Source organism: Beta vulgaris, chromosome 3 (assembly GCF_026745355.1).
Source record: "Beta vulgaris subsp. vulgaris cultivar EL10 chromosome 3, EL10.2, whole genome shotgun sequence".
NCBI classification, from domain to species: Eukaryota; Viridiplantae; Streptophyta; class Magnoliopsida; order Caryophyllales; family Amaranthaceae; genus Beta; species Beta vulgaris.
Genome location: NC_079204.1, coordinates 39,649,896 through 39,665,454, shown reverse-complemented (window position 1 = coordinate 39,665,454; position 15,559 = coordinate 39,649,896). Strand labels below are relative to the sequence as shown.

At 38.3% G+C, this 15,559-nt stretch overlaps 2 protein-coding genes across 2 annotated transcripts; both read left to right on the top strand.

Annotated features, from left to right (window-relative positions):
- The first annotated feature begins 1,844 nt into the window (after positions 1-1,844).
- LOC125495653 (protein FANTASTIC FOUR 1-like) lies at positions 1,845-2,366 on the top strand. The gene has a single exon (XM_048640434.1). The coding sequence runs from the start codon at positions 1,845-1,847 to the stop codon at positions 2,364-2,366; it is 522 nt and encodes a 173-aa protein (XP_048496391.1).
- Positions 2,367-7,302: 4,936 nt separating this feature from the next.
- Positions 7,303-11,631, top strand: LOC104906529 (spliceosome-associated protein 130 A). Its single transcript, XM_010695296.4, has 3 exons — positions 7,303-8,297; positions 9,758-10,249; positions 11,304-11,631. Exons 1-3 carry the CDS (start codon positions 8,223-8,225, stop codon positions 11,307-11,309), a joined length of 573 nt encoding a protein of 190 aa, XP_010693598.2. The 5' UTR covers positions 7,303-8,222; the 3' UTR covers positions 11,310-11,631.
- The last annotated feature ends 3,928 nt before the right edge of the window (positions 11,632-15,559 follow it).

The window sequence follows — 15,559 nt, the reverse complement described above, 5'->3', positions numbered from 1 at the left end:
AATTGTATGATTGTGATTGATGAGATTGTTTGGTAGTATGAAATGGATTGGAAATATGTATGTCTTTCCTTATTGTATGACTTGCGAATTGGATTGCATTATTATTGGAATGCGTAATTATATCGTATTACAAGCATGAAAAGCATTGGACTGGTATCCTTTGATTTATGGTGTAGCAAGGATGTTACAAGGATTAAAGAATTGAGCAATGTATCAAAGAAAGAACATTAAATGATTCCATGTTTAATGGTATGTGAATGGATAATACTAAGAAAGGATTTCGGCAATAAACTTGTAGTTGGACTCCCTACAAGTAATTAACAATGGGGGGGGGGGAGTGTGTGACTTGTTCTACTCTCCTACGCAGGCCTACTGTGACGACATTTGTGTCCTTATGAATTTTGATAACTCAAGTTGGCGGAAGGTTTCGTACGATCTTGGGGGTATGCATACTAAGGTGATGGATGTGGGATGAAACGAAACCGTATTTGCATTTCATCTAATAGACCAAGTTGTCTATTAAGGATTAAGTAATCCGTATGTATCTAGTAAGATGACGGTGCCCATTCGATGCCAACTAAATTATAAAAGTAATAAATGTAATACTATTGTAGTATCATGTCTAACAATGATTCTTATTGTTTTGATTATGCTAGTATATTATCTCAATGTTTTAGTTCGTACTTAGCATAGATGATTATTTGTTATTTCTGTTCATTGTGGACCTGTCATGAACCATTGATGCTTCAATGGGGAGCAGACTAGGTATGCTGGTGTTGCTGCATGAAATTGAGCATACAAGGGATATTCACTGGTTTCTAAACTTTTAAATCTTTTGGTTGAACACTATAGAACTATCTAATTTACTTAGTTGTGGTTTGAATAAAAAGGGTCAATGATGATTCCCGAGTAGTACTCAACATTTTATTTCCGCTGCAGTTTAGTTTTCATAATAATGATTTAAATTAATGTATCCTTTCAATAAGCCTTGCGTTTCCCTGCGGCGGTAACACTCTCAAAGTCGATGCGACGTAGTTTAGACGTGTATGGATTTTGGGGTGTTACAAAACTGGTATAAGAGCCAGAAGTTCCTATTTCAAAAATATTTTAAAAGAATTTTTAAAATGTGAAGTATGGAATAGGAGCATATATCTTACTTTTACGTGCATTAAATGATATAAATGATTTTATTTGTAATCTCTTTTCTTACCTTGCACTTGTATGTGTTGTTTGATTGATTGAATCTATGATAGGTTCTTGAAATCTTCGAGGTGTGAATAGATTAGGAGGATGTATAAGGATAGGTACATTTATAGTGGTTAGGAGAACTAAGTTAGCTTTGAATTGGTATAAAAGAGGTTTCAAAAAGGAGTTGAAGTAAAACATTATTTTAAATATTTTAGGACAAAATCATTTAATTGTTGAAATTATTTTGAACGTGTTCAAGGAGTTCTAAGTTTAAAATGATCGTGTTATCTCTTATATTCACAAAAACTTAAACTATTTCATTTCTTCAATTTCGGAGATGGTTTACGACATAGTACCTAAGGAATACCTGATGAACACCGAATAGCGGAGGACTGGGACATTTGGGCCTATAAAATGAAAGTTGTTATGGACTATAGGATCATGCAAGGATATACGAGGCTAAGGACTGAACTGGAGAGGATACATTTCATGCTTCATTATGTCCCTAACATAGAACCCTACCGTTTCATACATCATAGATATAGGGATTTGTGGTCCGAAGAGGGAAACTTTAACAGGGAAAAACATACCTAGCTACCGGAACCAATACCTTCCCACTGTAGAGCATTTCATTACCAACCTCAAGTACTATGAAAATGAGTGTAGAATCCATGAGAAAAAAAGGTTGTGACCCCTCTACCTCATCACCTTCAGTTCGAGGAACTTATTACGTGGGGAAAAACTCGGAAGCTAGGACTGTAGATTGGAATTCTGAAAATCCAAGAGTTAAACCTGAGCCACAAACGCCACCTAGAGGCGTGAAAAGAGCAAGGTATCAAGCATTTGAGGATGAGTTCATACTCGAGGACTACCACGTAGCGTCAAACCTTAGAATTGTTACCAACATTTCCGATGATGAAGGGAATAATAGGACCTTTATCGCAATGATTAAAGAAAATCAGGTTGCACCTGTACTGGACATAGGAATTGAGAAAGAGGGAGTTCCTAATGAAGATGAGCCCACTGAAGGGGATCCGATTAAGGAAGAGCCTGAAGAGGAAGAAGAGCCCATAGAAGAAGAAGAGGAAGAACCCCTGGAGGAAGAGGAACCTATAGAGGATGACGAGCTTGTTGAGGACGAAGCTGGCATGGAAGAAGGATTAGAAAATCCTGAATGAAGCTCACTGTTATAGTCCTTAGTTTCCTCTGAAAATAGAATTAGGATTAGAGTATTATTTTATTTTTCTTTTATTTACTTATTTCAGTTTTAATAAGACTTGCATGCCAAGTAGCAAGTTAGAATTGTTTATTTCTTTTATTTATTTATATTATGTTTCCTTTGAAACAATAAAATTTCATTTTCAATAATAGTACATTTCTTTTAGTTCTTTCATTATTGGATGTGACATCTTATTTGAGATGTTTATATTGCAAGTCAATAGAGACTTAATTTTTGTTCGCAATGGAAACATGTTGTATGAATGTGCAAATGTGTAATTGTTAAGTGAATAAAAGATTATGTGTATGTCACTGAGATAGTTGTTATGCTATTTTCAGCGCAGAATGGTTCGGTTGGGAGGCACACTTGAGATCGTCCCTCTCAATGTCGAGCAATCGATACATTACCTAGTGTAAATTACAGCTAACCTAGCCCAAGGTCATAACCGGGATGGGGACTTATCTGAAAAGGTTGCCCGTAGGAATCCAGCAATACTGAATGGGAAATGGGGGCCCAAGAATTTGGAGAATTGGGTTGGGGAGTTTGATAAGCTTTTTTTCACCCTATCCCGCCCAGATGACAAGACTGTTCCCTTAGCTAGCTATTACCTACGGACAACCTCTTAAAACAACCTGGCTTTGGGTGGGAAGCTTTCAAGAAGGCCTTAAAGGATAAATATTACCCACCATACCTCAAAAAGCAGATGCCCTGGAGTTTATGATGTTAGAACAAGGGAGCATGTCTGTTGAGGAATATTACCGCAAATTCATCGAGCTGATGAGTTTTGCTCCTGAAATTGCCCTTACTGAGGAAGCTAAGGCCTCACGTTTTGAATTAGGGCTTACCCTTGACCTGCAAGAGAGACTGGGGGAGATACCTTCACCTCGTTAGACTGTATTTTTGGTAAAGCCGCTCATTTATATGCCATAAGGAAACGAGAGGAAGGGGGTAAGCAAGGTGAGAAACAAAAGGAGAGTCCAAACCCCGAGGTTCAACTATTTGAAAAGAAACACCATGGGAACCAGAACCACCAAAACTCCCAAACAAACTTCTGTAAGGGACCCAATAACAATAACACTCACCACAATAACAATACCCGCACCAATAACACTAACAACTGAAAAGCTGAGCGTGTGTACAGGTGTAGGAAGTGCCCAAACATCCATCCTGGGAAAGATTGCAAGGGTAATAAGGTGGAGTGTTGTGAATGTGGGAAATTGAGGCATAGAGCGTATGTGTGTTACTCGAAGAATAAAGCTAACCCCAATAGTCAAAAGAAAGGGAATTATGGAGACAAGCCTAGGAATGGGAATTGGGAATTGGGAATGGTGGAAATGCATGCAATGGGAACTCCAAGTACTCCAAATCACCAACCAACACCAACAATCAGGCACCAAATAGGAACCATGTGACCAATAACAATGGTAATAAGGGCAAGGGTAAGCAATATATGATCACGGCTAGCAAAGAGGAAGCTCGTAGGGATGTTATCACTGGTACTTTTTCTATCAACTCTACTCTTGTTAAAGTATTGTTCGTTTCTAGAGCATCATTTTCTTTTATTGCCCATAAAAATGTTAGAACTCTAGCACTGTTTGAGTCCGAGTCAATTTCTGTGCCTATAGTTATTCCATCTGGGGATACCGTTAATTGCTCAAAGAGATTCCTAAATGTGTTGCTGAAAATAGGGGAAGGATTCTTTCTTTCTGATCTAATAGAGTTTAATTTATCGAACCTAGACGTCATTTTGGGAATGGATTGGCTTGGGAAGTACATTGCTAAGATAAATTGTGATGCACAGAAGGTGGAACTGATAGATCCTCCGGGAAAAAGGGTGCCATATAGGAGAATACCTCGAAAACCTGGGATTAAAGTAATCAATGCTTTGCAACTTAAGAGCTATATAGACAAAGGATGACCTTTATTTATGTGTTCCGTGAGAAGGGTTGAAGATGATCCATTGAGACCTGAGGATGTGCCAATAGTTAGAGAATTCCAAGATGTTTTCCTGAAGAAATACCTAGTATGCCTCCAAGGAGATATGTAGGGTTCACTGTCGACCTAGTACATGGGACTGGACCTATCTCCAAAACCCCATACCGAATGGCTCCATCAGAAATGAACAAGTTGAAAAACCAGTTGGAAGAACTACTTGAGAAGGGGTATATTAGACCTAGTATGTCACCATGGGGAGCCCTGTCTTATTTGTGAAGAAGAAGGATGGTAGTTTGAGGTTGTGTATAGACTACCTTGAGTTGAACAATATCATTGTGAAAAAAAAATCAAATCACTTATTTGATCAACTTCAGGGGGCCGGGATGTTCTCCAAAATAGACTTAAGGTCAGGTTATCATCAATTGAGGATTGCTGATCAAGATATACCTAAAACTGCCTTCAGGACTAGATATGGGCACTATGAGTTTACCGTCATGCCTTTTGGGTTAACCAATGCACCTACTGTTTTCATGGACCACATGAATAGGATTTTTTGAACCTAACTCGATAAGTTTGTAGTCGTGTTCATAGATGACATATTGATCTATTCAAGGAGAAAGTAGGAACATGAGGGTCATTTGAGGCTTAATTTACAGACACTTAGGGACAACCAACTGTATGCAAAGTTTTCAAAGTGTGAAGTTTGGTTTGAAAGAGTGTCATTTTTTGGGTCATTTTGTTTCTAAGGAGGGTGTATCAGTAGATCGTACAAAAATAAAAGTTGTGAGTAAATGGCCTACACCAAAGAATGTCACAGATATAAGAAGTTTCTTGGGTTAGCCAGTTATTATAGGAGGTTTATGAAATACTTTTCAAAAATTAGCGATGCCTATGACCACCTTAATGAAGAAAGATTGTAGGTTTAACTAGAATGAGGACGGTGAGAAAGCCTTTCAAACGCTCAAAGAGAGATTAACTCCAGTACCCGTCCTTACCTTGCCTAACGAGAATGAGGGATATGATGTTTGTAGTGATGCGTCAAAGAATGGGTTGGGTGGTTTATGCCAAATGGGAAAGTCATAACCTATGTGTCCTGTCAACTAAAATCATGTGAAGTTAACTATCCGACACATGACCTAGAGTTGGCCGCAATTATCTTTGCCTTAAAAATCTGGAGACATTACCTTTACGGGGTGACCTGTCGAATCTTCACCGATCACAAAAGCCTCAAATACATCTTCACCCAGAAAGACCTTAATATGAGACATTGCAGGTGGTTAGGGCTCATTAATGACTATGACTTAGATATACAATATCGTGAGGGTAAAGTAAATGTTGTTGTTGATCCATTAAGTCATAAATCTAACCATAGCCTGAACACCTTGGTTTTTGCCGACAAACTTTGTGAGAAATTTTCTGAACTCCAAATAGAGGTGGTTCATTAAGGGGAAGTAGAAAAGTTGTTGAGTACCCTAATCATCCAGCCCAACTTCCTAGATGAAATAAGAGAGAGTCGGTCTGGGGATGTAAAACTTGAGCGAGTCAAAGCAAAGCTTAAGGAGGGCAAAGCAGAAGGGTTTGAAATCCATGAAGATGGGAGTATACACTAGTGGAAAATACCCCATCTGATCTGATGCGATCAAAATCCGGCTTACGGATGCGGTTTTGGTCCGCATCAGATGGACCCGCCGCAGCCGCTAGCAAAAAAACTGATGCGGTCCAAAACCGCATCAGTATGGTAAGAATCTGATGCGGTTTTCAAGAATGACCGCATCAGATTGTTTTTTTTTGAAAAATAAAAAAAAAATGTTCAGCAGTGAAATCCGTTTACATTAACGAAAACATGCATGAGGCCATTACAGACAACGAAAACATGGGGCCATTTTAAACATCGAAAATCTAAAATAAAGTAAATGAAATTATACAAACGAAAAATTAAGAAACTAACTAAATGAAATTTATACAAACGAAGTTAGTGGATTTAATTTATACAAACGAAATTAAATTAAAAAAATAAAGTAATTAATCAAATCTGAAATTACAGAGTATAAACTAATTAACAGAAAAATAAGAAACGAAAAGTGAGAACTAAACGAAATTAAACCTATGTCTAGAATAATATGAAATTACATGATAATAATCACCACAAAAATTAACAAATTCAACTAAAGAACGAAAATAAACCATGATGTGTTGGTGGTGGTCGGCGTTTCGAAGAGGTGAAGATTAGACCTGGGCACCATTGAAGACTAGGACGCGGTCGTTTCACTTCTTGGTTGGTGGCGTTGGTGGTGTCGACGGAGTGTCGTTAGGGTTTCGTGGCTGGCGTTGGCGGTGTGTCGTGGCTTGGTGGTGGCGTTGCCGTTGGTGTTTGAGAACGACAGAGGAGAGAGGAGGATGTGTGGTGGTGGTGTTTGAGAATGAGGAAACAAAGTGACAAATTGTGTTTGAGAACGAGGAAACGAGAGAATGAGAGAGGAGAGAGGATAGAGGAGAGAGGAGTGAGAGGGCGCCGTGAATGAGAGAGAGGAAGATTAAGGTTGAGTGAGGAGAAGGGGGATGAGGGTTGAGTGAGGAGAGTTATGTGGGCTAGGGTTGTAAGGGAGGGAAATGGGTCGCGCGTTTTTTTAAGAAAATATGATGCAGTCCTAGGAACCGCATCAGATTCTTAAAAAACCGCATCAGTTTTTTTTTAATCTTATGCGGTCTACAAGAGGACCACATCATATTTTCTTTTTAGCTTTCCTTCCCATTTTCTAATTGATTTTTTGATGCGGTTTAAAAATCGCATCTGTTACTAAGTGACATATGAGGTTTTTTCCACTAGTGATACGCTATAAGGGTAGGTGATGTGTACCACAAATATGTGAGGGGTTGAAGCAAAAGATAATTAGTGAGGGTCATAACACGAACAATTCCGTCCACCAAGGGAGGATAAGTTATATAAGGACACTAGTGGAAAAAACTGCTTTTGCTACTTATCAAATGCTTTGGTTGTCTAATCAACCCGAGCATTTGTGAAAATTTTAATAAAAGAAATTCACAAATGCTTGTGTTGATTAGTCAACCGGAGCATTTGATGTCAAATGCTCCGGTTGATTAATCAACACAAGCAGTTGTTAATAAGTGCTCCGCGACCGTCAACCCGAGCATTTGGCTGTCTTTTTTTATTACTAATTAATTCCCCCTACTTCCCTCCCTCTTCTAATCAAATTACTGCTCTCCCAGTATTTTGCCTTTCTGTTTTCTCCCTCCCTTCACTGGTTTATCTTTCTCTCTCATCCTGTCTTCATATCTTCCATACTCCATTTCTGCCCTCCTTTTCTCCATCTCCTTATTGTCACCTTGGTTTCCACTTCAATTTTCACTTGCATTATTTCACCCATAAGTAAGTGGCTCGATTTTATTTTTCGATTTCTGATTTATTTTTGTTCTAAAACTTGAACCCTAGAAATCGAAGAAGATTTATTTCTCCCTTTCATGAGTTCCTCTCTCTCTGTCTCATCACGCCCCTGAAACCATACAAATTCTAGCTGAGAAAAAGTTTTAATTTTCATTTTCTCTCTTTTATTTTCAAGATTTAACTTATCAATTGTTTAATTACCATTACCAAGCAACCTGTAGGATTTCCTTTCTCTCATATCAAATCGATTTCGCCGTTCTCATAACTTTTGGGGCACGCGAATAACATCAAAAATTAAGGTTTCGATTGAAATAGCTTTCGCGTCCTCTCATCATTCCTCTCTTTGATTCCGTTGAAAGAACCGAATTTTCGTTTATGTTGCCGATAGATTGCAGATCTATGTTTTTTGAAGGGTTAATTTGATGGGTTATTAGGTCTCTCTCCCTCACTCCGTCACAATCCGCCAACAACTGTTGCATGTCCGTCACCACTAACGACTCCTCTCCTTCACTGTCGCAGTGCCGCCCACCTCGCCAGCAACGTCTTTATTTGGTTAGTTTTTGATAAATTCATCGTTTAGTTAGTTAAAATAAACTTGGTTTTTGGTGGATTTTGCATGAATTACAGAGTGGATTTGATTAATTCATTTGTGTGATTATCTGGTGATTTTAGATGTTTGTATTGTGTTGATATGGTAAATGAGTCCATCACTGAATCATGTTTGCTATTGACATCCTTGAGAATAAGTCTATTTCGTGTATAACTTTCGCTATTATGTTGGTCTTATGAAAAACAAAGATGTTTTGATTTTGTTGAGCAGTTTAGCCCCTAGGGAGCTTCTCGCCTTTTCGTTATCAATGATACGATTCCACAACTACTGGTGATGAGCTATCTGTTGGTCGATTGTTTTCATGAGCTTCTTCCCTGTGGGTTTACCTTATCTATGTGTTATCAAGATTAACTGAAAACTGAAATTATTGGCCTACTTTTCATACCTAATTATGTCTGGTTTAGTGTGGTGAATTTAAGATCATGTCTTAAGTTCTTATGGAATATTGGCCTGGCGATCCTCAATTATTCAACTAAAATTGTCGAACAAAACTCTAGTTTTGCAATTGGGCTCAATTGGTTGGGTTTTTTGCAATAAAATAAGGGACGTCGCCTTAGGCGATCTGATTCGCGAACGAAGGCGACCTCAGTCGCGATTTGTTCCGCGATTGGGGACAAGCGATTCAAATCGCACATCGGGCAAGCGTCCTACATTCCTTGTATCACTGGACTAAAAGCTAGTTGTGGCTGAATTCTGTGCACCACTCTTCTCTCTTTGAGACATAACTCACCTAAAAAGTTTTCATTTTCAGGGAGTAATTTTCTATGAATCATAGAATTAACGAGTATTATGAAAGATCTTTCTTGAATTTGATTAGCTTTTTTTGTGTCAGCTAATAGTCCCATGTAGTTCACAGGCTTTTGGCCTGAGAAGTAGCATGTAAGCAGAAGTTCTCAAATTGGTATAATAGAAAACCCTTGACCCCGAAAAAATTATAAGGGTGTCTGAGTGTCTCTCCTCCTAGAATTACTACATCATTTGTTTATTACGGTACTATTATGAAGATATGAAGACAGATAACATTATTAAATGGAAAGTCTTGTTTGTTTTACTTTCATTATTTAAAGTTTTAAACTGCTACTTCTGGAAAGTGGGAGGGGAGTGTGAAAAGTTCATTTCATATGGCACAAGTCAATTGTAGTTTTCTAGAGGGAGATCTAGTCTTCTCTGTGAGGTTGCTGGTCCTCAAAGTTTTGAACTCATTTGTGAGTTATGGTTGATGCAAATATTTGCAATTTCATAAAATCTTAGCATGATTTTTCTTTATTGACCTTCTTTAAGATTCTTGTGGATTGTGAAAGGATCTTATCGTGTGAGTTAATTCTGTGGCTTTTGAATCGATATGAGAATCCGGCTCAATTTTTGATGCTGTCTGACAAATTTTATGTTTTGGTCTTTGCAGTCATTCCATTATTGCAAGTATAGGCGAGATGAAAACCAGCTCTACATATTTTCTGATGGTGTTTATCCTAGATGGCTAACTGCATCACACCATGTAGATTTTGACACAATGGCTGGTGCAGATAAGTTTGGGAATGTATATTTTGTTCGGTTACCTCAGGATGTCTCCGACGAGATTGAAGAAGACCTGACTGATGGGAAAATAAAATGGGAGCAGGGTAAACTGAATGGAGCTCCAAACAAGATGGAGGAGATCGTTCAGTTTCATGTTGGTGATGTTGTGTCCAGCTTGCAGAAGGCATCTCTCATACCTGGTGGTGGAGAATGTATTATTTATGGCACTGTGATGGGGAGCTTGGGGGCTTTCCTTCCTTTCACCTCCCGTGATGATGTTGACTTCTTTTCTCACTTGGAAATGCATTTGAGACAGGAGAATCCACCTCTGTGTGGTAGAGATCATATGGCCTATAGATCTGCATATTTTCCTGTTAAGGTATGCTTATTACTTTCTATTGCTTGACATGTCTACATTCTTCATATAAGCTCTATTTGCTTGACATGGCAGAGATCATATGGCCTATAGATCTGCATATTTTCCTCGTAATTTGGTGCTACTTCAGTGTTGTCATTTGAAAATGGTATTTAGTTGCTAAAATATGGTGTCATTTTAATTTAAAATTCATAACATTGTGTCCCTGCTAGAGTACATCCCATCCAAGGTTTGAGTTCCCTTCCCATATAACCTTATGGTATAACTACTACTTCTAATAGAAAGTGCCTCTCTCTGTTCATATACATGCTTTTGAGCTTGAGCGTCAAATCTAAAAACTGGTAGGTTATTGCTTCATGTTTTTCTTGTGTTAAGCAATACCTAATAGTTTAGCCACTGGCTTGCCTTTAATTATCCAAACAAATTGAACTTGGTACAAATTAATTCTAAAGAAACTTCCAAAGATAACTACTGATTAATATCTTCACAAATCTAATAGTTTAGCCACTGGCTCCCTATAAGATTCTTGTACATCTGCATTAATCATCTCTTAGCAGTCTGCAGACCAGTCCTTGGTAATTCTAATTTTGATTTCCTGTTGTAGCCTACTCATTTATAAGTTTGTGATATGTCCTCCGCAATGTTTGTGGTTTGCTTAATGTTCTTTGCTCATTATTCAAACCCTATTTCATTATCCATAGATACTTGCTCTTTAAAAACCAACTGTACTAATCTCTACTTTTTTAAAAAAATTTGTCTTCTATGGCTTTGGAAAATGAATGGTTTTCCCACTTATGGCATGTTGTTTGCTTGTTTTCCCAATAATAGGTAGACCTTGTTTTTAGGCATCAATCTATTTAATAGCTATGTGATCTATAATATAGGATCACTTTTTCAAAAGGAACTCATTTTGGGAAACTACACATTAGCCTGTGTTTTTTGGAAAAAAAAAAGGAATAGCTTATTTGGAAAGAACGTCCTTCAATTGATGTGTTGTCAAGTTGTTGTTTATATTGTGTAGATTGCTTAATGTTCTCTTTGTGCCTTTGTTTTTTAGATATAAATGGAGATCCATGCGGACCATGCTGATTGAACTTCACTTTTAAGCCTTGCTACATGTTTTTCCTTGAAAGCATGGATGTTATTTGAAGCTTATAGTTTAATTTTAAGTGCCAAACTTTCATATGATGTTGTTGATGGTGTTTCCACTGTACTGTAAATATTTTTAGGAGGTTTAGTGATAATGAAATTTAAAGCAAGATAGAAGATACATATGACTGTATAATTATGATGAGAGATGCATCTTTCTTTTGTTTAGATCTATAATTCTTACCTGTTTTTCACAATACTTTTTGTAGAATACTAATTATGGTGTCGTAAACGCATATGAGATTTTTTTTGCAATTATTAGCTAGTTGTTTATACTTGTGTCATGACATATTAATTTTTTATTTGATTAATAAAATTTCACTTTATATCCTTTTTATTTGTTCTTTTGATTTTTATAAAAGTAGTCTTAGGGGCTGCCACACTAAAAGCTACTTGTACAAAGTAGCTGCTGAAGCTGTACAATTTTTTTTTAGAAAAAAAAACTATCAAATGCTCCGGTTGTTAATAAAAAACCGGAGCATTTGAGCTACAAAATGCTCTGGTGAAAACCGGAGCATTTGTAAAATGCTCAAATGCTCGTATGGCGTCTGCTACGCGCTAAATACGGAGCATTTAATGGGTTTTCAACCGGAGCATTCGATGTTTTTTCTACTAGTGGGACCTCAAAAATATGTTTCGGTGGCCTGGGATGAAGAGGGCAGTAGCCGATTTTGTTTCCAAATGTCAAGCGTGTTAGAATGTCAAAAGTGAACACAAGAGACCCCAAGGAAAAATTCAACCTCTAGATGAACCAACATGGAAGTGGGATTCGATATCCATGGAATTCATTGTAGCTTTACCTAGGAGTTGGGGAGGCAATAATACAATATGGGTAATAGTGGACAGACTAACCAAGACCATGAGATTCATACCCATGAAAGACACGTGGAGTTTGGAAGTCCTAGCTAAACCATACGTTAAACATGTCATACGATTGCATGGATTACCCATGAGTGTAGTGTCGGATAGGGATTCACGATTCCTTTCGAATTATTGGAAAAAGGTCCAGGAAGCTTTTGGTAGTGAGCTATTGATGAATACAACCTTTCACCCAGCTACAAACGGTCAAACAGAAAGAACTATTCAGACCTTGTAAGACATGTTAAGAGCTTGTGCCTTAGAATACCAGGGATCATGGGAAGATCATTTGAACCTCATAGATTTCTCATACAACAATAGTTATCATGCTAGTATTAAAATGGCTCCATTCGAAGCACTGTATGGGAAAAAGTGTCGTAGTCCCTTGTGTTGGAACGACATTAGTGCAACTGTGGTGTTAGGTCCTGAAATGATTCAAGAGACTACGGATCAGGTGCGAATCATTCAAGATATGATTAAGGCTGCACAGGATAGGCAAAAATCCTATGCGGATCAGAAGCGAAGGGAAGAGAATTATGAAGTTGGAGAAAATGTGTTGCTTAAGGTATCCCTAATGAAAGGAGTGATGCGATTTGAGAAAAAGGGGAAGCTAAGCGCTAAGTTCATAGGACCATATGAGATTTTGGCAAGAGTACGCAAAGTCGCTTATCGCCTGAAATTTCCCAAGGAATTAGAAAGGGTCCATAACGTGTTACATGTATCCCAACTCCAGAAATACATACCTGACGAGTCATATGTCCTAGAACCTGAAAACGTCGAGTTAAATGAAACCTTGTCCTATGAAGAGAAATCCATCAAGATCCTAGACCACAAGGTGTGTAGTACGAGAAATAAGGACGTCAAAATTGTGGAGGTGTTGTGGAGAAATGAAAATACCGAGGAAGCCACATGGGAAGCCGAAGATGCGATGCGTCTGAAGATGTGATGCCAAGAATGCGATAGAAATTTTGCGCTTCCACCCTAAAAGTCTGTTAAGTCTGTTAATTACGTGTATTTATTGCTTATGTGACGTGCGAAAGTTAGAAAAGGCTTGTGAAATATTAGGACTCAGATGTGCAAAAGATCATTGTTAAGTCTGGCTACCTCAAAGTTTCGGGACGAAACTTCCTTAAAGGGGGGACGCTTGTAATACTCCGTATTTTTAGGAGTTATTCTTTCATAAATAAGAAAATATAAAGAATAAAGAAAAAATATTTTAATATTGTTTATAAAAAAATATATAATTTGGATAAGCCTACAATTTTAACTTAATTATACAACCTACTTACTATACCTAATTATATTATGGTTTGGTTTTATTTTATTTTCGAAATAAATAAAATAAGAAATAGGAAGTTGATTTGGGATTTTCTTTCCTCCCAAAAATTTCTCTCTCCTCTATCCTCCCTCCTTCTCCCTCGTAAAATTGATTAAGCTTTGTAAGTATAAGTAATGTATAAAATAAGTAAAAGAGATCATATTATTAGTTATAGTTGTAATTCTTATAATATCCTGTTATTCAAATTTGATATTTGGTAATACTTGGATATAATGGTATAAGTTGAGTTTGTAAATGAAATATAGTAAAAAAGTCAAGGAAATCAAACAAAACTCAAACTCTGATTGACGTTGATAAAGCGTCGCTCTACACTCAACTCCACGTCGATATCAACACGTGCAACTCTCCAGCTGCGGAACATAATCAGAGGACTTAGTCTGTATTCATTATAAACTGTTTACAGAGATTGTACTCAATACCTTATTGAAATATAATTTCATTGTTACTTTCTTTCTTGTCTTATATATTTTGACTCGAAATTTGTTTATATAATCCCGACAACAACTTGTGCGAGGCACGAGAACATGCACGACAATGCATTTGATGCACTCTATCTGCGCTCAACACAACTTCTGCTTGGCCGAGATGGTTGATTCCCGAGTCCATGATGTTGAGATGGGCTCTTGCAAACTCTCGCGACCTATGGGTGTTGAATCCCGAGTCTATGATGTTGTGAAGGGTATCTGGAGGTCTCACCACGCTACTCTGATGCCGAGTAGGTACCATTCATAATACTTAGCCATTTTTCGGCTAAGTTAGTAGGATGCTCCTCTTATGACCTAGAACGTGACAATGAAGAAGTTTCTCGACTCATGGAAGATAATGACCCCTATGCTTCCCAATGAGGTCACGGGACGCTACTCGGATGCCAAGTAGTTACCAATTAATGATACTTAGCCGTTTTTTGCTAGGTTAGTGGGACGCTCCTCTTATAACTGATGAGGTGCAAATGAAAGTTTCTCGACTCGGAGGGAGGGGCGGGGGGACTTATGAACCCCATGTTTCCTCTTATTTGGATGCCGAGTATGTACCAATTTTTTATACTTTGTTGTTTTTTGGCTAAGTTAGTAGGACGCTCCTCTAATGACTGAGGAGATGCCAATGAAGAAGTTTATCGACTCGGGGTGGCTAACTACCCCCATGTTTCCTGAGGAGGTCAACACACGTTACTCAAATGTCGAGTAGGTACCAATTAATGATACTAAGCCATTTTTTTGGCTAAATTAGTGGGATGCTCTTCTTATGATTGAGGAGGTGCCGATGAAGAAGTTTCTCCACTCGAGGGGGCTAATGAGCCCCATGTTTCCCAAGGAGGTTTCACGACACTACTCAGATGCCTAGTAGTACCAATTAATAATACTTAGCCCTTTTCTTGACTAAGTTAATAGAATGCTCCTCTTATGATCGAGGAGGTGCTTAAGAAGAAGTTTCTCGACTCGAGGGGGGGGGGGTAATGAGCCCCATCCTTCATTTGTTTGAGCGTATTTATCAAACCAGATGAGGGGTTCAATCAATTAGCCCCGTGCTGGATGAACGGATAGGGTAACATCATTCTTTCCCGAGGCGGTCATCCAACGAAACTCGAGAGAGACATCTGGTCTAAAGTACCTTGCTGGTCCCGGGGGACGCGAGATTGCACCTTGCCTTAAGTTAGGTGCCCTGATGTGCGATTGCCCTAAATTATAAGTTTCCCGAGGCCGAACAGGGTGAGCCTCATGGGGGAACCGAGATGAAAATCTCGAGTTCGGAAGACACTCCCCAACCCCGAGTTAGGAAGAAGCCCCAAATTTTTCGAGTGGTGGACACATCGTTGTCCATCTTATCTTGGTAGGTGATTGTGAAGTAGACCGACTCAATTTCCCAAGTTGACCCTCAAGTTTCCTGAGTCTGGAGAGAGGGAGCCCTAAATTTCCGAAGGGTATATATATGTGGGGTTACCGAGCGAAGATTGGCAACGGATTGGCTAG